The sequence below is a fragment of the Rattus norvegicus genome, chromosome 14 (genome assembly GCF_021556685.1).
Source record: "Rattus norvegicus strain SHRSP/BbbUtx chromosome 14, alternate assembly SHRSP_T2T, whole genome shotgun sequence".
NCBI lineage: Eukaryota > Metazoa > Chordata > Mammalia > Rodentia > Muridae > Rattus > Rattus norvegicus.
This window is the reverse complement of record NC_141547.1, coordinates 87,775,537-87,801,668: the sequence shown is the minus strand read 5'-3', so window position 1 is coordinate 87,801,668 and position 26,132 is coordinate 87,775,537. Positions and strand designations below refer to the sequence as shown.

Below are 26,132 nucleotides of genomic sequence, written 5' to 3'. Positions count from 1 at the left end.
CAGCCACAGTCTGTTTTGTATATAAGGCAAGTGCCTTTGTTGCTCGGGGTCCCCGTATCATCAATAAGGTGTTCCTGCAATAAAGGCTGATTGAGAAGGATCCAACGGTGTTGCGTCTTCCTTGCCGGTCGAGGTGGGCGCGACACCACAACAACAAGGTTTTCTGGGAAGCAGAACCAAAAGAATTTATCCATAACAGGATTTATTACAGAGATCAGCTAGTGTTAGGTTCTGGAGGCTAAGAAGCCCCTACCATCTACAGAGCCAGGAACGCTGTGGTGCTGTCCAGCCTTAGTTTGAAGGCCTGAGAGCCAGAAGCAATCTGTTCAAGACCAGGACAGCTGAAATTAAGAGCTCATGAAGAGAGAACATTTGTTCTTCTGTGTCCCTTTGCTCCTCAGGACTCGAAGGATTGGAGGACGCTCACCGACACCAGAGAAGTCCATCCTAACTCGCCATGCCGATTCAAATGCCGATGTGCACTTGGAACACCTTTGAAAATGCCCCAAAACAATGTTCAGTCAGCAGTCTGCACATCCCTCAGCCTTTTCAGGTTGACAGGTACAACTGACGATAGCTCTGGAGGAAACTCTAGATGCAATGTAGGCGAGGGCTGGGCCAGCCTATGGTGTCCCACATCTGTAAAACCAACATGTTTTTTGTGTTGGTGAGAGGGTGAGAACAGCACGGGCTACCCAGCAAGGGCCTATTAAGAACTCATCTAAACAAATAAACAAACGTGAGACGACCATGCGTGGGCTGGGCAGTGTGAAGCTTATGCTGTCGAGTTGGGGGTGAGGATCTGCACGTTTGGGGAGACAGAAGGAGAAGAAGGGAGGGGGGAAGTGTGTAGCGAACGTCTTAGGGGACGCCATAACTGAAGGCAAAGCCTTGGAGCAAGCTCACACTCAAACCCTGGTTGCCTCACAGCCAGCCCTGCAGGCTATGAGGCTACCTCTCGTGTGTTTCCTGTTGCTGTTCAGTAGGTCTTTGGAAAACATTAATTTTCAGTGAAAGGGGGATTCATTAAGGAAAATATCTTAGTCAACCATCTAGGGATATAAATGTATCAGACATTTATCAGGGTAGACAGGGTATCAAGGGCAAAATTACTAAGAACTACCCAGACTCCAGTTGGGAAGAGTCAAGGAGGCTGCAGAGGGGTTGGGGATGGGGGGTGGGGCTGGGACTGGAAAAGGAAGGAACAGGGCAATGGTTCCAGCCCCACCAGCGCTCTCCCCGCTGGGGGAACTGGCAGGGAGGGGCCAGCTCGGCAGACTTTCCTTTAGCTAAATTGGTTTGACACTTTTGGTTTTCAACTCTGAGACATTTTTGGAGGGCCAAGCCTGGAAAAAAACACACATGATCTTCTCTTTTTGGAATAATTGCTCATGCCTTGTTTTTGTTTTAGGGTTTTGGAAATTCAGAGCCATGGCACGTGGAGTGGGGAGGCCTGGTGATGCTGAGCTGTGTATCAGCCAGGCCCAAGCCATACATCCAAAGGTTTCTTTGTTCATCCCGTAGACAAAATGCAGGATCCAGGGAACAGCCAGACAGCTTGGCATGGCAACACTCAGGGATACTATGGTCCAGTTTCTCTTTTCAGTTCATTTTTAAACGCTAGCACTGAGTGTAAGGACAGACAGTACTAGCATCCCCCCCCCGCCCTCCGCTGTTTACTGTTCTAGAAACAAGGGTCTAGTTAGGGTACCCATCCCACACTGGAACTACCCAGCAGTGAGGGGCAGGGACAGAGGTCTGGAATCATTTTGTTTGGGTAAGGATAACAGAATAGAGAGATCTTAGCAGAGGCTTCTGCTAAGGAGATGCAGAACCCCTGCCTTGCCTGGTGTCTTCCTCATTCTGAGCTAACAAGTACTTCTTCCGCATTAACTCTTGCCGTGGGTGATCTTAACGCCTGGTGGAAATTCCTGCATTCCCCCAGGCAGCTGGGATCAAACAAGGCCAGCCAGTGACTGGAGGGCTGGAGTGAGTAGGCAGCTGGTAAAAAAAATCTGAGAGAATAGCACAGAATCTGGATAGTCTTGGGTCCTTACCTTAGAGTGCGCTGATCCCTATCACTGCGTTTACTTCTGTCAAGTTAAGATTGGGGGGGGGGGGTTCCTCAAAGTAACAGTTCCTGCCTTGCCCCCCATTTCTAGCAGGATGACTGTGACCTCCTCCCTACCCCCTCCAACGGGTCATTTGCAAGCATCCTGTGCCTCACCCGTGACCCCAAGGACTCCCAGAGGGCAGGGAAATGCCTGTTTCATTCCTTAGGGCCTAGGGGCTCAGTGCCCGGGAAGCCTTTACCTCAGGCAACTTCTCCTCCCAATGTCACGGTTTCCCAGAGATAGGTCTAATCTTCCCAAACCATGAACGTCTCATACCTCTTTGCCTGGTGGAGAGGAAGCGGAGTGTGGCCCAGGCTGTAGCCTGGCATCCGATCCAGTGTTTCAGTGTCGCTGAAGGCTGCACTGAAAACAGATTTGCCAGATAGAATTTTCCTGGCTCTGCTTCTCCAACGTTCCTGACAAGCCTGGTTCTCCCTGAAGGCACACCAGGGCAAGAATAGGACAGGTTTGGCTAACCTGGCATCAGGCAGTGACCTCACCTGGCTCCAGGTATGACCCTCAGACAGTTGTTGCACTGGGCAGATGCGATTTTTACCCTTTTGCAAGACGCAAAGCTACCCCGGGTATTTTCCCGGAACAGAATCAAGATATTAAGGGCTGCTGGTGTCCACTTGGAACTGATGGAAATTCCATCTCATTTGTTGCAGAAGTGTTTGAAAGACGATACAATGGCAAAATGGCGTGCCATCCCTTCCCTGGAGTTCACAATGAAAAAACGGGGACAGAGACCCAGCTATTTGAATCTTGGGTATCTCTTAGGAAATCTTGTTCAGGAGATCTTTTTCTCCTGTATTCCTGACCTGCCTCAACCTTGCTCTCTCCCACCAGGTTCACTTTAAGAAGTCAAGGAACTTCTACCCAGTACCATCATCTCCTCCTGCCCCGTGAATTCCGGACCTGGCAGGGGCTGTTGAAGCATCCTGAGCTGTCTTGTAGACTGCTGCTTGATACACGTATACCGCCCTCCCCCCCCCCCCCGCCCCTACCACCACGTATACACCTATTCCTCCCGGCAGGCACAACACTTAGACACACTGAATGAAACTGGTTTTGCAGGAATGGGACTCGAACCTCCCTCTCCAGGTGCACCTACCTAGCTGGACCTGGAACTGTTGAGCCTATAGAATACTGGGACCCCGAGGTATTTAGGGAGGCCAGCGAAGTGGGAGGGTATTTTAAGAGCTCATCCTTTGGGTCAGTAACCCAAGGGGTGGGTGTTGGGGTACAGCCCCTGGAAGCGCAGGACATTGTTAAGATGTTGAGACCAGGTGACCGGCAGGGCTCCGGTGCGCGGGCCGTCCGTGGCGATTGCCCGAGCCGCCTCGAGGGGGCCCTGCCGCGGGCGCGGGCCGCCAGCCAGGAGGACGGGCCCGCCCGCGAGCAACTCGGAGCCCAGCTTCGCTTCGGCCATCGTCCCGCCGGACTGCGCTGCGGGTTCGCTCAGGTACCTGGGTCGGGAGCAGGGCAGCAGGGCAGCAGGGCAGGAGCGGCCACGCGCCGCCACACTCTTTGTTTTGGGGCCCCCGCTCAGGTTCCAGAGTTTGGGAGTTCGGGGTCTTGGAGCTGGGACCCAGACCAGCAAACACCAAATCTGAGCGCAGAGACAGTTGAGGGTGTGGGGACAAGGCGAGGGGGCACCCGGGAAGGGCGTTCGGGACCCAGGACTGAGGACAGCCAGGGGGTCTGCAGCGATCTGGAAGCTGGGGCTCATCCAGCTCCCCGGGCCGGCAGGAGCCGGCTCGCCGGAGCTGAGCAGGGCAGGGAACGCCGCTGGGGCGCGGGCCGGCAGGGTCCGGGTCTTGGCGCCTGGCGCCTTACTAGGCGGGCGGGGGCGGAGCGGCACTATCGCCGCCCCGGCCCTGAGGACTTTGCTCCCTGAGACTGTTAGGGACGAGGAGACGGAGAGCCGCTTGGGGCTGCAATGAGACTTCTCAGGACTTTACTCCCGCCTTTTCCAGGCAAGTGACTTGTGTGCCTCTTTCCCTTTCCTTTCGGTTGTTTGGGTGCCGGGGGGGGGGGTCTCATCGCGCTTTTCCCCATCATTCGGAGGGGGTACGAGTGCAGGCGCGGGCCTGGGGGCCACCTGTGGCACGTGCCTCCTGGCACGCGGGCACTGTAGCTGACAAGTAAGAGGGAGGGTCCTGGGCCCCCGGGTTTCCGTGCAGTACTGTGTTCTGCCCCTGCGGACGTTTGCTTGGACTGATTTGAGAATCTATGATACAGGGAGAGACCCCAAACCCCTTCCTTCCCCAACTGACATTCTGGCCGGTGCCAGTAGGTGATCCGAACTCTGTAGCGTGACTGAACACAGAAAGTTCCCCTCCAGGTCGTGGGGCCAGCGGACCTCACTATTTAGAGTGACCACAACTGATTGGAATGCCCCAGGCTCGGTTTTTGAGTTGTGTCTTCTGTCCCACTGTATAGAGCTTCAAAGAGACACCCCAAGTCAGGAATACAGGAGTTACTATATTAATAATGTATACCCCATCAGAGCTAACCCTTTTGACATATTGATGTATTTCCTTGAGGCTTTGGTCTGTTCATATGAATACTAATTAAAAGTGCTTTTAGTTCTTTGCCTGTTAAAAGGATTTGAGTGTCCTTGTGATTTTGTTGCTTCCCTCTGTGGGGGCCTTCGAGGTTATATTTGCAAATCAATCAACAAGTATTAAGAAAGGCTTTTCTGTGCTGAGGGCCAGGAAGGGGGCTGGGATGGCCGCAGCTGGAAGAGGGAGTAGGCTAGGCCAGGACTGGGAGTGTGTTAGAGAGTGTCTGACTGTGTGTGTGTGTGGGGGGGTGGGGGGCTGCAGACAAGGGGGTGCGTTTGCTGCGTCCTGGGAAGCTAACTGGGGGGCAATTGGCAAGAAGCCAGACCTCAGACAAAGTCATGGTGACCCCCCCCCCCCCATAGTGACAGAGGGCAGTAAGGACCTCTGGCTGAGTGTACTAAACTCTTTGCCTGTTGTTCATTTCATCTCACTTAGATGACTCTTGGAAGGGGGAGGGAAGTGGGATCATCATGCCCATTTTGCATATGGGCAGAGAAATGTGGTGGAGTAGCCGGGATTCTGGGACACAACGCCTGAGTTCTATGGCTGGGCTCTTGCAGACTGGCTGCTCCGGCTCCCCTGTCAAGTCGTTCTGAATGCTTGTCCAGACAGCAGCAGTTCTTCCGCTGGGGCTAGCTCCTCGCGGAGGCCGCTAAAGCTATCCCCGGTGGCAGCAGCAGATGCTATGCAAACCATAACCACTAAAAAGACAGAACAAGTAGTTGCTTCAGGGAACGCCATACTCCGAAATGCAAACCGACTAACTTTTACAAAGTGTCTCTCTGGCTTTGCTGTGTTTTGAAATTGAGCTACTTGTAAATGTTGACTTCGTAGTTCACAAGGTCAAATATGTTACTTTGCTTTCTTTAGAAGGTACTAGGTTTTGCACGCGGCCGGTAGCCACAACCTGACAAGGAGTCAGTCAGACGAGAAGGTGGAATGGAAGATACCAAAGGGAGAGGGCATTTGAGTCTGTCTGGCAGTCCCGGCTTCTGTCTGCCCAGGACACAAGGACCAATTTTGCAGACCAGAAAAATTACAAGCAAGTTTCCAAAGTCCGGGAGCTACTGGTGTATCTGCACGCAGCCTGCCCCTGGGGCTACATTTTGTTGTTTAGGATCAGCCTACTATTAGCAATGGGTATGTTCAGGGGAGGCCTGTTCTGACTCTGTGTTTGAACTTGGATGTGGGGAGCGCTGGGTACTGCTAGCAAAAGTTCTTTTTTTTTTTTTTTTTTTTTCTTTCTGCAAATGGAAGAGCCATTTACGGGACCATGCCACCTACCAGGTAGTCCCAGGCATGGCTGACTGACTACCAGGGTTGCATCCTTCCTTACCAAGGATTCCTCCTCACAGGAGCTTCCGGTAGACTGCCCCCTGTATGTTCTCTCGCTTTGTGGCTGGGTGGATTTTGATCTGTCTGCTCCCTGTGGCCAGGGTGGATTTACACTGGGTCTAGGCAAAAGTTCTTTAAGGAGTGCACTGACCTGGCCCCTTCTTGTAGGACCCTGAAGCACTGGGGGAACAGGACAGTCTTTATTTCACCTGGAAAGAAATCTGCCAGGAGTGACCTAATGACCTAGAGCTAGCCTCATCTACTCAGAGCTCCCGCTGCCATTTCTGCTAGAGTAAGGGGATTAGGCCAGCTGCTTCAGTGGGTATTTGGTCCAGTGTTAGCCACCCTGTGCTTCTCGAGTGAGAGTAGAGAGCGTTCGCAGCCAGAGCACAATTGCTCCTAATAATCACGGTGAAGCCTATGTATCCTCAGTGGACTATCCACGTAGAAATGACGTTTTTACCTCCTTACCGTGGGTGAGAAGGAGTATGTACTACATTTCACAACCCCCAAGGATGGGGTGTATCTTTTGGTGGAGCCCTTGTGTAGCATGTGAGGACTTGGGTTCAATCACCAGGACTACAGAAGGAAGCAAACAAAGTTAAGTCCCTAGACAAAAACCCATTCTCTTACGTTGAGAGCAAAATTGGGATCCTGTTTTGCTGAATCTGCACTCCTCCCCCACCATGCTCTATACAAGCACACTTTGTGGAGTGCAGCTTAGGGGCGGTGACATTCATTTCCTTGATGCTTGATTCTTGTAAAAGTGGAAGACGCAGACTCCCCAAGTTTCTTGGGACTTCCTTTTGAATTTTGCATCAGGAGTGTTCTGAGCATGTCTGCTGCTGTGGTAAGGGATATGGTGCTGCATTCAGAGTCCCCAGGAGAGGTCCTCAGTGTCTGTGTGACAGGTCTTCCTGTGGCACGAACTGTTGTATGGTGCACCCAATTCTCAGAGAGCGTCTAAGCACCTATTTTGTTTTTATAGCTCGTGTGACCTTGATTTTGGGTAAATCCTGCTGCCACAGCTTCCCAAGTGCTGGAATTACCGGCATGAGCCACTGTGTCTGGTTCTGGTCTTTATTTTATAGCTGTCCCAGTGTAGCTGCATTCAGGGTTCCTTATGTGGCAGCACAGATGTCCAGTGTGGTCTGCTTCTGCCACACAGGGGGGAAGCCAGGGAAGGGAAGGTAATTGATGATTGGGGCCATCTTGCTTAAGCAATAAGACAGCACAAATCCAGGGCCTCCAGGACACTCCTGATGCAAAATTTTCCAGGGGAAATTTTCTTTTAACATTTTATATTTGTTTGTCTGTTTACTCTGTATGTTGTATGTATGTGTGTGTATGCCTCTATGCAGGTATGTGCATACCCATGTATTCTCTGACCTATGTGCAAAGGCCAGAGGACAGCTTGCTGAAGTCCGTTCTCTCCTTCCATGATGTGGGTTTCAGAGACTGATCTTAGGTCATGGGGCAAACACTCTTGCCTGCTGAGATATCTTGGTGGCCCAAAGTAGCCATTCTCTAGGTTTGTGAAAAGAGAGCAATAAGCCGTCTTTAGTGCATTTTGTTCCAAATGGGCAAACTTCATGAGAGATTTATTCCCATGATCCCGAAAAGTTTTCCCTGTAGAGTACCTATCCAGGACTGGTTCGGGAGCTCCTAGCAAAAGTGTGGGACCTTTATCCAGGCTGGGGAGAGTGTCACATTTCACAGCGCTCGTGGCTTGTGCCAGCATCCCTGTCTGCTCATAGTCTGATTCTCCATGCTGACTTTCTCCATTTCTCTGGAGTTAGTGAGTGTAATAAGTAGTCCGCCCACACCATGGGATGTTAGGTTCTGCGTGAGTCCAATGTCTGCGGTGCTTGAAGTGCTTCCTCAAAGAGGGGACTTCCTCAGCCCCGAGGAGGGAACGCCTCACCCTGCTTCAATGGACCAGCTTGGCTCAGACCAGCTCTGGTCCCAGCTGCTTCCTCGGACACTGAGGCCAGCCTTTCTTTACATCTCTTCCTTCCTTTCAGCTCTAATTATGGCGCATTAAGTTACTGGTTCTTCCTCTTCCTCTTCTCTTCGGGGAGAGAGATAATCACAGCCACACAGCCTTACAACCTGCCCTTGTTTCTGCTTCGAAGACGTCAGAAGATCTCCTCGGAAAATCTGATTACGGCTGCCCAAGAAGGGCGCAGGAAGTCTTAACCTGGGTGCCTGCTATTGACTGACAAGGAGGCCACCCTTCATTGACCAGCAGGGCATACTTCCAAGTAGAGGAAAGGGTATTGCCTCCTTAGCGGACGGTGTGATATGATGCCTCATGTGGGCATTTTATTTATTTACTTATTTTAAAATACCTGTTTGTATTTACTATGTATTCATGCACACCACATGTATGCCATGTCCACGCGGTTGTCAACCAGTGTGGGTACTGGAACGGAAGCCAGAACTCACAGAAAAGCAGCGAAAGCCTTAACCGTCGGTCCATCTCCTTTAGCCCTTGTGTGCAGCTTTTAATGGAACTGTTATGAGAAATAGGGACCAGGTCCTGATTTTTTTTAATGTTCCAGAATCCAGTAGTTGGGAAATAAAAAAACAAAACCACTCTGAAATTGTGGGTGGGGCCTAGTGAGTGGCTTCTCTCTTTACAGAAGAGCCCAGCCCACTCCGGGCCCACAGGAGCCAGTTATTCCCGCCAGAGGGTTCAGGAATCCTGGCTTTCATTACCTTGGAGCACAGCTGCAGTTTGCAACCTCACGGTGGGCCCACAATAAACTGTGCAGGCCCACATCTGGCCTGCTGGCAGGCGGTCGGGCGGGCAGCCCTGGGGCCACATTGGGCCATTAGCCAGGGTGTCTGAGTCTGTGCACATTCCTTCCAGAACAAAGGCCTCCCTAGGCCTGGTCCTGGCGCTCCTCTCTAGTTTGGTAATTCATCACCTTAGAGGCTTCCTTACTCACCTACTCCTCCTCACCAGCCGTTGTGAAAGTAGATCAGAAATGCGCTCTGGGAAATAAACAGAGCCGCCTCTGGCATCTCCCAAACCTGAGGTAAAAACTCCCAAACTTCGGCAGCCTTCTCCGGCAGCCCAGGGAGCAGGGTCCCGTGTGACTGTGACCCTTGCTGCTTGCTGGCTCCAGGTCCAGTGCTACTTTCGGTTGTCCCGAATTCCTCTTCTGAGTGGGTCTGAAGAGTACCCAGCCCGTGACTGGAAGGATTTCCTGGTCTGGAGGTGTTAGCAGATCCTTGTCTGGGAGGAGACACTCGTTTTCACAGGGAGATCAGAATGATAAATGGCTTCATCGCAGGGATGGGGACAACAGTGTCCAGTTTGACTCCTGTGGTAACACCTGTGGAGTCAGGAGCTCAAGAGTGGAGGAGAGGCAGGCTTCGTATTTAGGTGCTTCACATATGGCTGGGGGCTGGGCTGGCACTCAGGGGGCTGAGTGGGGGCTGGGCTGGCACTCAGGGGGCTGTTTGGGAATTCGTTTCCAAATCCTACTTAGTTTTACTCTTGAGGTATGGATGCCCTTTTGTTTTCTAGCTGCGTTTTGGACTATGTTTCTATAAAACCTGCCCTCGTTGTAGATACGCTTGGGAAAATGCTAAGGAATCTGGCTCAATGTCCTCTCAGTCAGCTTTCCGTCCTAGCAGAAACAAACCCAAGGACATCTGTGACAGAGAGGACCATTTCATTTTGGCTTATGCGGTCAGGGAGTTCGGTCCATGGTCAGTAGGCTTCTTTGCTTTTAGGCCTGCAGAAGGGGAGCCGCTAGCTTGGTAGAGAGTTGGCTTCCGGGCAACCCAGAAACAGAACCAGCAAGAAAGGGTCTCAAATATCCCCCACTAACCTACCTTCCCATCATTGGTCTTCGGAATGTTCTACCAGCTTCTAATAAAATCACAGTCAGGAGCCTTTGTGGGAACGTTTAAGGCTCAAGTCCCAGAAACCCTGGCGTTCATCGGTGGGCACCTTGTATTTCCTGTGCCTTTTGAATTGACCAAGCCCAGATCCTTTAAAAAACACTGTGGCAGCTTAAGCACTTAGCTGTACAAGCAGGAATGCTACTGACAGTATGTGCACTTGGTGTGGTTAGTGGGGCTTATCCATCTGTCTGTCTGTTGGTCACAAATGGTGTACATCTTTGCACGTAGACTTTTGGGTGTATCCTTGCTAGTCATTTCCTGGGAAGATTTCTAGTGGGTTGAAAGAAAAGAACTCAGACTTGCTTTTATCGTTGTGATAAACTCCATGTGATGTAATGTTAGCATTTTAACTGTTAACAGTGCCCAGCTCTGTGCTTCTCAGTCAGTACATTTCATCCACGGTGCTGTGCAACCATCTGTACCAAGGATCGCCAGAACTCAGCATCTTGCAAAACTACACTGGCTCCCTGATTCCCTCCTGCAGCTCCTGGCAACTGCCATCTTTCTTTCTGTCTGCCTCAGCTGGACTGCTCAGCGGTCCTCCTGTAAGTAGAACCACTCAGCGTCTCTCCTTCTGTGACTGGTAGAAAGCCTTAAACGATCATCCGTGGTATAGTGTATATTGGCTTTCCTTTCTTCCCTCCTTCCTTCCCTCCTTCTTCAGGCTTTAATAGTACTCCAGTACTTGATACTTAGTACTCCAGTGTGGTCCACCATGTCTTTTTTTTTTTTTTCCTTCTTTTCCTTTTTCTTTTTTTCGGAGCTGGGGACCGAGCCCAGGGCCTTGCGCTTGCTAGGCAAGCGCTCTTCCACTGAGCTAAATCCCCAACCCCTGTCCACCATGTCTTAATGGATCCAGTTGTCAGTTAACGAACCTGGACTGCTTCCACCTTTGAGTGACAGGAGGTAATGTTATTGGAACATAGCTGGGTTGTCCCTTTTCTCCATTCTTCCGCTAGACACTGAGAAGCAACCACAGCTTTTTGGAGTTCCTTGACATGGCCAAACTGCAGCCAAGACACTGTCTGATCACTGGCTTCTCAGGGCCCTCAAGCTCTTGGTTGGCACCCACAGGGTAAGATCCAGCCTGCAGAAAGGGATGACGGAGGCTTTTTACCAAGCTGCTTTTTTGACAGATTGCATAAACTTGGTGATGAATGGAATGAGAAAGAAGGAAGAACGTCTTTCATTGAGAGAGAGAGAGAGAGAGAGAGAGAGAGAGAGAGAGAGAGAGAGAGAGCGCACTAGCTCAAGTAAGCGCCTTTAGGGCTGCTCGGTTTTATTTTTCAATTAAAAGGGTCTGACTTTGTTTCAGGGGAATGGTTTTAATTTGGATAAATGGTTCAGTCTGGGAACCACATGCCAGCACTTATGATCTATGAGTGCAATTACACAGGGTTACCTCAGCCGAGATTTGCAGGGAATAGTGCAGAGCCCAGCTTGCTCTGGGTTGGCTCTGTTGAATGGCGCTGCAGGTCCCTGAGTCACTGGGAGGAGGCAGCTTTTCTGAGCAGCACAGGGAGCTTGCTGGGAACGGCAGCGAGAGCCATACCACTCTCGTGGCTGGCACTGGTTAATTTTTACCCTCTGAGAACGTATTCACAATTCTAAGTCAGGAGTGTCAACAAATGGCTGCCCGTCCCTCTTGGAACACACTGAACCGGAATCAAACTGAACCAGAATTCACCCTTCCCAGCATGACCCTCTGCACAATTGGTCACGTTTGGAAGGAGGAGGGACACTCATCCTCAGGTTCCACCCCCCACCCCGATTTTTTGAGGTTCCTAGGCCAGCTGGGAGTGTGAGCCCTAGGGAGAAGGCGGAAAGGTGTTGAAGGAGGTGGGGCCACATGGGGGCTTGGTCGTGTGGATCAAGCCCCCAGGGGTAACCACCGGCGGTAGCCAAGGGAAATGGCACGAGGCCAAGAAGAATGGAAAGACTCAGGAAGAGGATTCCACTCATCAACTAGAATGAGATGAGGCATAGGGCAATTTTCCACAGTTGGCAGTAATTTGGCCGGCAAATCTGCACTAGTACCCGCTGATGTCAGGGGGCTGGTGGACCCTTGGGGAAGGCAGCCACGAGGGACCTTCAGAGTGGGAGGTGGAGATCTGAGGGTGCAGGCTGCAAAGCAAGATCAGGTGTCATCTTGCTGGCTTGGGGAAAACCTGATCCTCATCATTCTCCCAGTAAAGGAAGCACAAGGTATGACTGGGGCACGGGAGAAGAGGAAGGCAGGGTGGACTCTAGTACTTGAGTCCTGAGCTCTTTCCTAGGAAAAGACAGGTAGGTGGGTGTGTTAGTCAACTGAGAGTTACCGTAACAAAACACCCAAGGCAGGTTGGTGTTGGAAAAATAAGGTTTGTTTGGCAAACAGTTTTGGAGATGGCAAGTCTTTACTCCTTAGATCCTGGTGAGGGTCTAATGAGGGAGGGCAGCACAGTGGTGGGAACATATCTGGGAGAGCGCTCACATCTTGAAACAGGAAGCCAGGCTGTGATTCAGAGCTTTTCTCTGATAGCTCGGGATCCCATGAGTTTCCATGTTGGTTTCCCCAATAACCTAGCCACCTCCCACTATGCTGCAGAGAATGATGGCGAACTCCCGATAGGTCTCCTACTCTGGGGTTATAGACAACATACAACATGCCACTTTCTATTAGGCTCCACCTCTTACAGGTGCCCCTACCTCTCAAGACCTCTGCACAGGGAATCAACCTTCATTGTGTCTCTCTAGAGGGACACACTTGAACAGTACCCCAACTATATCAGTGAGCCTTACCACTGTGTGACACTAGGCTACATGGCCTCATCTCTCCGAAGCACCTCGGTTTCCTTGTTCCTCAGAGACCTTTCTCATTTCCTTTAACAAGAGTGTCATCTTAACCAGCTGGTGACGATTAAGAAGTTGAACCAGTGAAACTTCAGCACCATGAGAGTTATTCATCCTTCTCCTTTAGCCCCTTTACCCCTGCCTCCATTTTAGTAGACATAATCTAGAAATATGGGTCATCAGGATACACACACTGCTCTTGTAAGACATTTTGCTAGAGATGGTAAAACTAACAGAACAATTTAAGGCAAACGGTTCTCACGCTATAACCTTCTCACACGGTGGCGAACGATCACGTTTCTCCTCCTGTCTGGTCCTCCAGTCATCTTCAGAGGCTCAGCTTTAGAGACACAGTGCATGCATGTGTAGTTAGTTTTGGAGATTTTCGCAAAGCTCTGGCCCCATCCTCAGCATGCCCGGTGCTCCCACTATCTTTCTGTGAGTGCCGGAAATGGCTTTACAGTGTGCTCATGGTAATGACCAAACACCGGCACGGTCCCTCAGCTTCAGGGCTGACTTAAAAGTGATCTCGTCAATGCTTTTTTCTGAAAATCCCAACTCCTCCTTGTCTACTGCTGGCCAAGTAGCTGGGTGCCCTCTAATTTTGCAGCTAGCCTGAGGAAAGTCTGTGTAGAAGTGGCCCCTGTTGTGGGGTAGGTCGTGGGTTGTAGTCATATCTCCAGGAAACCAGTCAGTGCTCCAACCCCTTCCCAGCTGGAGCACTGACTGGTTTCCTTGTTCTGGTTTCTGGGACCTTCCTGGGTGAACTCAGACACCTGTGGCCAACAGGGCTCTGATGGGACTGGGCACGCACTGGAGCGTTAGTGCTGACTTTGGCCCTGTGGGTGTTTGTGGTTGGGACAGTTGGTAAATGTCCAGCTGGGGCCTCTGAGTTCAGCTGTGTACCCACTGCCAGCCCAGCCCAGCTCCAGGCAGCCTGGGTCAGTTCTCGGTGCCAGGATGAGCTGGGAGAGTAAGTGGGGGCTGAGCTGACAGAGACTTTTGGCAGATTGTGATCTCTGTTGTCCTGTGTCCCTTTAACCTCTGGAATTATGGCGTGGCCTTTCGTTGTTTCTGCCACATTGTTCTGCCTGTTGTCAGAACCATGCGTCTTGGGAACTCCAGTTCTCTGGCTCCTGTGGTGCCAGATGGTTTTATGCAAATAAGGGGAAGGCCTCAACCTGGAGCTGCTGGGGACAAACTGGCCCTGCCTGTTTGTTCTGGGGGTGATGGAGCAGGGGAGACTGAGGGAACAAGGTGGTTCTCACACCTGCCTCAGCCCTGTGCTGCCAGGTGGTTCTAGAACTGTCCTTAGGCTCCTGTGAAGTGGTGCTGAAGACAGGTCTGCACTGAGGACCTTTCTGAGTGGTGAGGGGTTGTCTGGAGTCGAGCACCCAAGGACCATCCTATATAAAAGCTAAGGGCACACTTGTGGTTTTTTCTTTCCTCTGATATGATTTCTTCTTGGGGCCAAAGAAGCTTTTTATAATAGGGACAGTGACCTCATGCCAGCCCCACCTCCCACTCCCGTCCCCCACTGGTTAGGCTGGGTTGGCTGCAAGGCCTCTCAAGCTTTCTTAGCCCTTGTCCCATCCAGGGTGTTCTAAGGGGGGGGGGGGATGCTGTCTGTCACAAGTCTTCCTGCTTATGTCCTGAGAGCAAAGTAGCCATGCCCCTCCTTCTGATACTCCCTGAGAAGTGCGTGTTAGATCTCTCACTTGCCACTGAACTCCAAGGACAAGATAGCTTTGTGTCCTTGGGCCAGGGATTACCTGACTCAGGCTCTGTTTAATCCTTGTCTGATGCCCACATGCTTTGCATGAGTGTGTGTGGGAGATGTTAGGGGTTCTGTGCCCAGCTGGGAAACATTCTAGCTTATCTTTACGAAAAGGGTGCGTATGCGTGTGTGTGGAGGGGGTTGGGAAATGTGCAAGTTTTCCCAGGGTTTCAATCAATGTTTCCAGGGTCATGATTTTTTTTTCCTTCTAAGAGTTTCGCTTTGCAATACGTGTCTTTAACATTCAAAAGAGTAGTTTGTACTTATTTTTTACAGACTTGGGGATCTCACTGGGTGTTACTTTCTTGGGAAGAAGTCACGTTTCCGTTGCCATCTCAGTGAAAGTTGATGGCTAATGCCTGTGAGGAATGTCTGTCAGGCCCCCTGTTGCGAACTGTAGATACAAAGCCAGTACTTGACTAGGCTGGTAGCACAAAGGAATTGTTCTTTCTGGATAGCATGTGGGGGCAGTCTCCCTGAGATCCTTACAGTAAAATGGCAAGAATTATTCCCTTTGTCTCCATCTCAAAATGGGTGCTAGTCTTCATACAGACCCGCCAGGAAGCGCGTAACCTCTTGTTTAACATTTTAAGTAAAGGTTCTGTTCTCCAAAGATGCCAGGCATCCAGAAGAGCAGGCTTGCGAAACTGGGGTCCCCGCCCCCCGACACATTTGTTCAGTTGAGGCTACCCCAGTGGCGTTCCTGGATCCTGTATTCAGGACCACACACACTGCCAGATTTCGCAGAGGTGTTTGGATCTGTTTAATGAAAACACTGGTGCCTGAAAGCTAGCCTGCTTGGGTGAGGACTGTTTGAGGGGACAGCAGGTGGCTCCGCCCACATGCGTTGCAGGCTATGCTCACTGCCTTTGGTGGAAGGTAGCAGTCCCAGGAGACACCATTCCCTTCTTTCTTGGTTCAGCTGGCCTTTCTCTCAGAGGATGCAGCCTCTTCAGGAGTGCTGTGCCAATCAGCTGGGCTCGGCCTTGACCCTGGTGCAGTCACATGACTGCAGTGCAGTCTTTCGGTCATAGCTCCCAGTTTCTGCCTGGGTTTCCATCACGCTGTTCCATGGCTAGCTGCATGAGAAACTGTGGATCTGTGGCAGCTGGACCACCTGGGGTTGGTGGGGGTGAATGACAGATCTGTCATTTGGGGTGAAGGCAGTGACAGATATTATTGTCGAGAGAGACCATGAGCCTTGAGATTCGTTTGCTTCCTTATTTGTCCTTTAATTCTCCCCATCCCTCATTTCTTTCTGTGCATGTGTCCTAGATACCTTGAACCCTCTCAAACTAGAGGTTCCCAGGCTCAGGGAGACACATAGCCTCCTGCATTTGGGCAGACCCAGCACAAGCTGCCTCTTTCAGACCCAGGAGTGTACTGAGTTCCCCTGAAATCCCCGGTTTGCTGGCTGTGGCTCACAGGGCCAGGGCATTGGTCAGCATCTCACCTTGGGTTGATGTCAGCTACTGAGCCACCTATTTGCTGATGCCTTGTCTCCCCAGGGAGCCAGAAGGCTTAGGTTTCCTAATAACGGACCTTTCCCTGCGTGAGTTCTCAAAGGCAGGGCAGCCAGTCAGAGACTCCCGATGCTCCAGGGGTAGATAGGTCTTCCTGATGGACCTGTGACTACAGACATCAGCCCAGAAGGGTCATGTGTATCCTGTGGGCTGGGGATCAGTGGGCCTGGTGGTCACCTAACATATCCTGAAAAACGGAAGATCAAGGTGTTTCCCTTACCCCCCCACCATGGTCTCATTACACCAATCCCTGCTTCCTCCCAGCTCTGCCTTCTCAGTGGGTCACTTTTTTGCTTGATGCCACACATGACGGACACTGTGTATCTCAGGGGATGGCTGTGGTGGTTAAGCTTTTTTTTTTTTACTCATTCTGAGGGCTTACCATTCACACACAGCATCTGAATTTTAGCATAGAAAGAAAACTGCAGTGAACAACGGACCAGCGTGGTCCGTGGGAACCGAGAAAACCTTTCTCACACTTAAAAAAAAATTCATATTTTTAGAAAACTTGAAAGAGTAAATTGTGAACTTTTGTGTACCCTTCATTTTGATATACTAACCTTTTGTGTCATGTGTCAGATTTTCTTTATCCTCCTCCCTTATATGTTTGGGGTTATTTTGTTGTTGTTGTTGTTATTCTAAGACAGGCTTGTTGTAGCCCAGACTAGCTTAGTGATTCCAACATCCAAGGCGATGTCTATCTGAACCTGTTACTATGTTGAAGTCTAGGCAGTGATAGCCTTTCACTCTTGTTAGGAGATCCTCTCTCTCTCTCTCTCTCTCTCTCTCTCTCTCTCTCTCTCAATCTCTCAATCTCTCTCAATCTCTCTCTCTCTCTCTCTCTCTCTCTCTCAATCTCTCAATCTCTCTCTCTCTCTCTCTCTCTCTCTCTCTCTCCCTCCCTCCCTCCCCCCACCCCCTTCTCTCTCTTTCTGACAACTTCTTACTGTGTAGTCTGTAGTCTGCTTGATGTGGAACTTACTAGATTGACGAGGCTGTTCTCTGTTCATAAAAACTGGCTCGCCCCTGCCTCCTGAGTGGTTCTATTAAAGGCACTGCCCATCTCGACTTTTTGTTTACTTAAAGATTTATTTATGTTGGCCTTGGAGAGGTGGCCTAGGAGGATGGGTTGCAACCCCATGGGGGAGGGGGGCGTCTGATGACCCTTTCCTAGAGGTCAGCTATTCTGCATTTCCGATAATTACACTAGCAGATTCATAACAGCAGCAAAGCAACAGTTATGAAATAGCAACGAAATAATTTTATGGTTGGGGGGGTCACCACAGCACGAAGACCTATATTAAAGGGTTATAGCATCAGGAAGGTGAAGAACCACTGGCCTAGAGGTTAAGAGCATGTACTGCTTTTCCAGAGGACCCAGGTTTTATCCTAAGTATCTGCTTTGTGTATCTCACAGCTACCAGTAACCGCAGCTCCTGGGATCTCACATTCTCCTCTGGCCTCTGCAGATGCCTCTACTTACACATAAAAAAGACATTTTAAAAAAGGTTTATTATTTTATTCTGTGCCTATGGATGCTTTGCCTATATGTGTATATATGCATGCATGTATGTATGTATGTATGTATGTATGTATGTATGTGCACCATGTGCATGCTTTGAGCCTGAAGAGGTCTGGAGAGGGTGTCACATATCCTGAGGCACAGGTGGCTGCAAGTCACCATGTGGGCACTGAGAACTCTGGTCCTTTGCAAGGGCAGTAAATGTGAGCCATTTCTCCAGCTCCACCCCTGTCTTTGAGGCAGGATCTCTCGCTGACCTAGAGCTTGCTGCCTAGGTTGGTTGGCTGGTCAAGGAGCCCCGGACTCTGCCTGTCTCCCTCCCATTGATAGGACTTCAGGTGCAATCCTCCATGCCTGGCTTTTTTGTGTGAGTTCTGGGGTTCAAGCTCAAGTTCCTTTAGCTAGTGTGGGTAGCACTTTACCAACTGCCCTTCTCCCAGCCTCTACTCTGCTTTCCTTTACGCCACTCTCCGTAATTGTCTCTAAAGTGCTTCAGGTAGCAAGGTGCACGGCACGCTAATGTGCTTGCTTTCATAAAGATGTGACAGAGACCTCCTGAGTGTTCACCTCGCAGATGTAGCAACCAGCTGCTCTCCATGCCGAGCAAGAGTCCATGTTTTTGGATATTGGTTTGACGGAGCAGCTCGCAAAGTCAAGCCGCCAGCCAGCCAGCACTAAAGCGGTAGCTATTCGAATCACTAGCTCCGGGTTGCGCCCCACAGAATTGCGTCAGAGTCTCAGGATTGACTGGGTGAGGCTGAGAACCACTCATCCAGGTTAATCCTTTTCCATTGAGTCAGGGAGCTTTCTATTTCCAGAGTCGTCGTCTCCTCAGTAGTCCACCAGCGAGGTCCTATCGTCCAGGGCTCTTGGAGGTTGTTCCTGGAGAAAGCTGCACCTGCCTGCCATAGTCACACTCAAAGGAATTATAGTCTTTGTTCACTGATCCCTCCGTTGCTGCTCGAGGTTAGGAAACACAGCAGTGTGGGGCCAGTGCACGCGCTCAGCCTTTGTCTCTGTTTAACTCTGACATCCCACCCCACCTCCCCTTAAAGAGCAAAAGCTCTGAAAGCTCTGCTCGTCTGGAGGCCTTAGCCTCCTAGCGAAAGAACGAGTTTCATTAGGGCAGGAAACAGGGAGCGTCTCTTCTCAGAGTAACCAAGTCACATAGCACTTGGGTGCTCAGAGGGACAGCGTGAGCCACTCCACGAGAAGGGGTTGCGTCCACAGAACAGGAGGTGCTGTGCAGGTCAGAGAAGGAAGCAGCTGGGAGCTTAGTTACACTGAATGTCAATTAGGGTTTCCATGGAAACAGAACCATCAGGAGAGTTTCATATACAGATGTTCCATGATTTAATGATGGGACCACTTCCCCATAAGTCATCTTAAATGGGAAAATCTAAGTTGGCAATGTGTTTCATCAGCCCAACCTACTGAGTGTCACTGTGTCTTGTGGGTTATTGGTGTCCCTCCCTCTTGATCCTGTGGCTACTGGAGCTGTTGTTGCCGGGCGTCAGTCGAGAGTGCTGTACTCATAGTTGTTAGCCCCGGAACAGATGTAAGCCCTTAGTTCCTAGGATAGAGTCTGTGTGCTGTGCGGTTGCTCTTGCACCACTGACAGTCGGAACCTCATCCATGGAGCTACTCCATACTGGGGACTGTCCACGTGTCCATCTGTCCAGCCCCGTATAAATGCATCTTCTCATAATTCTGAGGTCTGACAGGTCTCCAATCTGCTGGAATGGCTGGTTTCTGAGGCATGCTCTCCTTATGAAACCCAGGCTGTGTTCAGACTTGCAGCCATTCTTTCGCCTCAGCCTCCTGGTGACTGGGATTATAGGCGTGAGCCACCGTACCTGGCTGGAAGCCTAGCTGTTCTAGCGGTCCTTGAGGTTTAGGTCTTGAAACAATCTGAGGCAGAATCACATTTTCCTGGAGCCTCGGGGCTTTTTGGTCTTCATCCGATTTGATGAGACCCTGATTGTGAAAGGTCATGGCTCTAATCAGAGTTTCCCAATTAAGTGTTAATTGCACCTAAGCAATCCCTGTACCACAATGGTTGTCCCGATGTTTGAACACTTCTGCATCTTGATGTAGCCAGGGAGTCTTTACTGGGGATGGTCTTTCTTCAGGTCATTTTCTTGGGTTCCCTGGACAGTTGACTTCCCCTCTGTGATGCTAAGACATTCTTTAGGTCTAATGAGCATTTACTGGTTTATATAAATCAAACAGTCATAAGTAATTAGGCATCAGACTTGGTTTGATCAAAGGCACTCAACCCATTGTCTGCCCATAAGCAACTTTCTTTCCTCTTTCAGTTGTTGAGTCTATCGGAAGGCTGCCTGCTGCTTGCTGTTCCTTACTTCCAGAGAGAGAGAGAGAGAGAGAGAGAGAGAGAGAGAGAGAGAGAGAGAGAGAGAGAGAGGAGGAGGAGGAGAGGAGAGAGAGGAGAGAGGAGAGAGGAGAGGGAGAGAGAGAGGAGGAGAGGAGAGAGAGAGAGAGAGAGAGAGAGAGGAGGAGAGGAGAGAGGAGAGAGAGAGAGAGGAGAGAGAGAGAGAGAAGAGGAGAAGAGAGAGGAGAGAGAGGAGAGAGAAAGAGAGAGGAGAGGAGAGAGGAGAGAGAGAGAAGAGAGAAGAGAGGAGAGGGAGAGAGAGAGGAGGAGAGGAGAGAGAGAGAGGAGGAGAGGAGAGAGGAGAGAGAGAGAGAGGAGGAGAGGAGAGAGAAGAGAGAGAGAGAGGGAGGAGAGAGAGAGAGAGAGAGAGAGAGAGAGAGAGAAAAAGAGAGAGAGAGATGCATTCCTGTGGCATTTTACAGAAATCCTAAAAACAGCCATCTGTTTTCAGATGCCTTGCACTTCTTGTCCCAGGCCTGTGTCACCCAGAGTTGGTGACTGAGGTAGAGAAGAACATAGCTCAGAAAGGCCCATGGCACGTGGATGTGGGACAAAGCTCCCACCAGGATCCTCTTCACTTGATGGCTTTAGCTCATGTCTCTCAAGTGATAGAGCACTGTCAACCCATGGCTGATGCCAAACTGAGGTGGCCAGACTCTAGAGAGGTAGGGCAGGGCTTCTGTAGTGGGGAGGTCAGATCTCCTGAGCATGGGGACAGTGTCCCCTAAGAGAGGGGCTTCTTGGTAACAAAGGCCATACCTCAGTCCTCCTAGTGGGCTCTGCTCCATTCCCCACTGGGACACCAGCCAGGAGCTTGTGACTTACTTCCCTAGATCTTTAGAGATGCCCTTGTTTGTAGTTTTAGTAGTTTCTGTTTTCATTTTGTTTTGTCTTTACAGCCAGATTAGAAATACAGTTTGCGTGCACTTTAGATGTTATCCGTTCCCAATTCAACCGATGCTCGTTTTATGAGCTCTTGGTGGTTTATAATCTCCCTGGCTTCTCTTCTTTCTGGCAGGCTCTGGTGTAGGGCTTCTGTAGCCCCCAGCTCAACTTCTTGCTCCAGTGTGAAATCACCACAGGACTGGTGATGTAGTCTCACTCAGTAGGGATGCACCCACTGAGTGACAACTCATGGCCTCGATTTTCAGACACATGGAACATTCTGGAATTAGAACATACCCTGTCTCCTGGGACTGCACTGTATCTCCCCTAGGAATACCCAACCTGTGTACCACCAGGCAAGCAGCATGAAGGCAGAGCCCTGGGCAGGCCTGTTCAGAGGTTGGAGCCTCCTTCCCTGTTTCCTGATGTTCTTTAGTGAAATCTATACAAAAAGGCCTTTGGGGCATGTGCTGGTTTGTGTTTTTGTCAAGTTGACACAAGCTACAGTCATCTGAGAAGAAGCAACCACAATTGAGAAAATATCTCCATAAGCCTGGCCTGTAGGCAAGTCTGTGGGCCACTTTTTAAATCGATGATTGACTTGGGAGGGCCAGCCCACTGTGGGCGGTGCCAACCCCTTGGCATGCGGTCCTGGGGCCTATAACAAAACCCAGCTGAGTAAGCCATGGAGAACAAAACAATAAGTGCCTTTCCTCCAGTCTTTTTTTTTTTTGGTTCTTTTTTTCGGAGCTGGGGACCGAACCCAGGGCCTTGCGCTTCCTAGGTAAGCGCTCTACCACTGAGCTAAATCCCCAGCTCCTCCAGTCTTTACATCAGTTCCTACATCCAAATTCCTGCCTTGAGTTCCTGATTTCACTTCCTTCCATAACAGACTTCAAGCTGTGAGCTGAAACAAACCCTTTCCTCTGCAAGTTACTTTTGGCCATGATGTTTTATCATAGTAGTAGAAATCCCAGTTAAGTCAGAAATTGCAATCAGGGTTGTGGAACTGCTGTGCTAGACCTGGCCATGTTGTTTTGGGGAGAGGATTGTTGAAGAGACTGGAATGCTGGGCTGGAAAAGCCATTGAGCATTCAGAGCTAGTGGGGTGTTTGGGAGATAGGAAGACAATGCTGAGAGCCATGCAGGTAATGGAGGCCTGGCTTGGGACGTTTCAGAGGGAAGCAAGGACTGTCAAGGCTGCTCGTGGGTTATGTTTGATGACCATCTGGGAAAATAAAACCTTTGCTTTGGGGACAATTGATGCTGGTCAGCTGGGGTTGAGAAATCAGGTGTGACTAAGAAGAGACCAGCATCATTGAGGTACAATCTAGGTGTGTTTCCTCAGGGTCAGCACATAGAAGCTGTGATCCAGGGGGGACCAAGGCTGCATGTCTCGATGGCAGCTGACTTGGTGATGTGTAATCTTCCAAGTGGTGCTGGCGTTGGCACGTGAAGGATGCAGGATTGAAAGAGTCAAGAGGAGCAGCTGAAGCTAGGCACTGGGAGAGACCAGGGAAGGCAGCTGGCAAAGGTGCACCCTGGGTTACTGTGAGGCCTTAGGATTTGGGGGGGGGGTGTCATGAGCAGAGGATGAAGGTTAAAACCTTGCAACATTGACAGGATCAGAGGCCCCAAAGAGAGGCCAGGAAGCCATTGACGAGGGTGCAGCCTGTGAAGACTCCAGCATATTGGAGGTGCTAAGACTCTGGGATGACTGCCAAGGACATCAGCTACTGTGGACAGGAGCTGGCTTGAGCCTGTGAGATGAGTTAGTGAATGGCAGAGTTAGAGAGATGGAGCTGCTCAAGTCCTTTGATGCCAAGGACATCCAGAGTGGATCCCAGAAGCGGGACATTGAGCTCCACATTTAATGTATACTGCTGGATGTTGGTTTTGCCTTGCTCAGATTGTGACTATGCCTTGGTTATTTCCTCTTGGGATAAGAAGTACGGAACTTAGTTTTTGATTTCACAGGAGCCTACAGTCAAGAGACTTTGGATTTTTTAGTGAGACTGAATTTTTGAAGAGACATTGGATATTTTTTAAACGTGTTTGAATTATTTTAAAGATGGTGGTTGTGTCATATTTCATAATTTGATATTAACATGAGATATTGGGAATGAACAAGAAAGGGAACAGTAACACATTTGTATGGCAAGCAACAGGGGTCAGTCATTCTGGTTAGTTTTTTTGTCAGTTTGATACAAGCTCAGGTCATCCGAGAAGAAGGGACGTCAACTGAGAAAGTGTCTATCAGGTTGGTCCTTAGGTAAGTCTGTGGGACATTTTCTTGATTAATGATTTAGGTATGGAAGGGCCCAGCCCACAGTACATGATGCTATTCCTTGTCAAGTAGGTCTGGGTTGTAATAAGAAGGCAGGAGAGCGAACCAGTACCCAGTGTTCTTCCATGGTTTCTGCTTCAGTCTCTGCCTCCAGGTTTCTGCCCTGACTTTCCTTCATGATTGGTAGTAAGCTGTAAATTGAGGTAAACTCTCTCCTTCCCAAGCTGCTTTTGGCCATGATGTTTCATCACAGCAATAGGAAGCAAGCTAAGACAGATGTTGAGAGAGAGCGTGTGGAGTGAGCTCCTCAGTAAAGGGATTTTGGTGTATGTCAGTGTTGGGCTGGCCCAGCAGCTTTGCTCTTTTGTTAACCTTCTCTTCACGTAGAAGGTCTATTCTGGGCTTAGGTTAGAAAACCTCATTAAAAGGGGGATCCCAGGTAAGAAGGGGCTTTATGCTTCTGCAGGGTCCCCCGATACTCCTGATCTTTATGTACTCTGTCTGGAGTTACTTGCTCAGGGAATCCAGACAGCTCAGGGGAGTACAGCTTGATCTGGGATAGCCCCCCACTGAAAGGTGCTGGCTCGTGACTAGGGCAATGTCTTAGTCCATTTATGTTCCAAGAAGGGGTCTCCAAAACCCGCTGAGTGGGAGACAAGGACAGAAGGCTGTGTCTTTCGGGTACTCTTAGCTGACGCCTGCCTGAATGGCTGCAGTTGAAAAGCAGTGCTCAGAGTCTGGGTCATGACTGTCCACCTTCATTGGTCAGCGAGTATGTGCGGTTTAGGGATGTGGAGGAATTGCTAGTTGGCTCTGGAATGGTGGCCCTGCCTCTCTGGGTATCTGCTTTTGGATGCTGGGATGGAAGCTGTGAGGTCTGAGAAGGACTCTGTGCTTGTGCTAATCTAGAAGCTGAGAAGGAGCCTGAACTCATCCTTGGCCCAGGCGATAGAATCCGCTCTGGACTGCTTTCTGAAACCTTGCAGTGTTTGCAAAGAAACAGTGCTCACCACTCATTTTCTACGGGGCAAGTGGGCAGCCCCTAGGGCTGGGGACATTGAACATTTTCAGCAGCGACTATAAATAAGGAAAAAGATTTATTTTAGGCCATGTGTTGCAGAAGCACACACACACACACACACACACACATACAATAAAAGTTGGGTAGTTTAGATTGTGTGTGTGTGTTTGTGTATGCATGTGTATGTACAATGCCTGGGGTCAATATTTACTCTTATGCTGCGTCACCTCTCTAGTCCCAAGCCCTCAGAATCTTAACTCATGTTCCTGCTTTAATACCCTCCCAAGTTCCCAAGATGGCTTCTAAAAGCATACAGACTAAGACATTTTCAAGAAGACTTGCATAGGGAAACCATCTAGAGAAGACGGTGAAGCCCAGGTAAGGTCAGTATTCAGTGGACTTGGTGTAAAGTCTTACTAACCATGTGACTAGGCCACGCTCCTGTTGGTATTGGCATACCTGACTGTTTCAGGTGTCCCTCTGCTTCCTGATAGAAGAAGTGTGCTGAAGTGAAGTTACACCGAGAAGGTCCTAGCGGACCTTGGAGGTCAGGCTCACCCAGTCATTCTGCAGGGACACTGACACCCTACTTGTCCTGTGGGATGTCACATGGTCATGCAGTCACAGGGTATCTATCGCACAGTATAACATCTTTGCCACACTGACACCTGATTCTCTGAGGCTCCTGGCTGGCTTTGGGCTCCTCACTGAGGACAGAGAGGCTTAGGTACTGTCCCAGTCTGGTAGACAATAAGATACACAGATGACCTTGACATTAGCGTGGGGGGGGGGTAGATGGATTGGGGACTTATCGTGAAATGAAGCCTAATTTAGGTGTTTGGCGCATGTTTCTCCAAGCTAGTGGTCCATGACCAAGACACCACTGGCAAATACATGGCACTGGGTAAGATTATTCTCTGCTTTACAGAGTGTGCTTTCTATGTGTTTCCATGTGGTAGAAGGACTAGCCAACTCTTGGCTAACGATACCTATCCTGATGTTGGACCTCCACTCTCATTACCTGAGTGCCTGGGTACTCAGCCTCCAATACCGCCATTTTGGAGATTAGGTTCCAACTTGTGAGTTTTGGGAAGACATGAGTGTTCTGATCACAGAAGCAGTGTATAAAAGCCCTGTGGCAGGATGGCTGGCACAATGTGTGGACTCAGGGCTGGCCTTGTAGTGCTAGGATAGGTTGTGAGGGCCTGAGCTTTTCCCCTTCTCTCTGGGATACGATTGGCTCCGTGGGTACAGTGGGGACTTGTGCAGCACCCAAGGCTGTGTATGGTGATGGGCTTTAGACTTGCTTGACCTTTGGCTTGTGGAGATGTGAACTCAGTACCTTCTAGACGCCTACAGAGCAGCAGAAACTCTGCAGTGTCATAGCCCAGTTGGAGATTTGGGTAGGGAAGCCAGCTCTGTGTGGGTTCAGTGTTTGCTTTCTGACGCTTTTTTTTTTTTGCAGTATCTGTGTTAGCAAGAGCAACACGGTGAATACGACCCTGCTGCCATTGCTTCCTGGTGAAGACATCCTTAGGATTCGTGGAATGCCCCAAGAAGGGTTGGAGGGGGATGAGGAGGTGACAGGTTGGAGCTCCTGGTGTGCTTCCCTCAGCAAGGCTTCCACTGTGAGAACGGTGGGATGTTCCCCATTTTTCTTTTTTAAAAGATTTATTTGTTTTACGTAAGTGCACTGTCCTTACATATGTGAGTACACTGCCACTTATGACACACCAGAAGAGGGCATCAGATCCCACTCCAGATGGCTGTGAGACACCATGTGGTTGCTGGGAACTGAACTCAGGACCTCTGGAAGAACAGTCAGTGCTCTTAACCACGGAGCCATCTCTCCAGGCCAGATGTTCTCCATGTTAGTCTGCTGGGTGATGCCGCGACAGAGTACCTGAGAGTACGTAGTTGATAAAGAAGAGAGCTTTATTGTGGCTAGTTGTT

At 50.1% G+C, this 26,132-nt stretch overlaps 1 protein-coding gene and 1 long non-coding RNA gene across 9 annotated transcripts in view; one reads left to right on the top strand and one right to left on the bottom strand.

Moving 5' to 3' along the window:
- Positions 1-165: 165 nt before the first annotated feature.
- LOC148001446 (uncharacterized) lies at positions 166-3,922 on the bottom strand. 2 transcript variants are annotated; one of them, XR_015637127.1, is made up of 5 exons: positions 3,229-3,922; positions 2,615-2,830; positions 2,391-2,477; positions 1,847-2,015; positions 188-639 (listed from the first exon to the last, which is right to left on the bottom strand). It is a non-coding gene; the product is annotated as an uncharacterized LOC148001446 (long non-coding RNA). The 2 variants fall into 2 exon arrangements; XR_015637126.1 differs by lacking the exons at positions 2,615-2,830; positions 3,229-3,922 and having other exon boundaries at positions 166-639; positions 2,391-2,549.
- The window catches only part of Tns3 (tensin 3), a 232,534-nt gene continuing 209,888 nt past the window's right edge, over positions 3,487-26,132 (top strand). For 2 of the 7 annotated variants that reach the window (XM_087583893.1, XM_087583890.1), the window contains exon 1: positions 4,013-4,093. Coding sequence is in view for 2 of the 7 variants with exons in the window: in XM_087583894.1 (XP_087440020.1) it covers positions 25,727-25,816 (90 nt within the window). In the remaining 5 variants the exon portion in view is untranslated. 7 annotated transcript variants of the gene reach the window in all.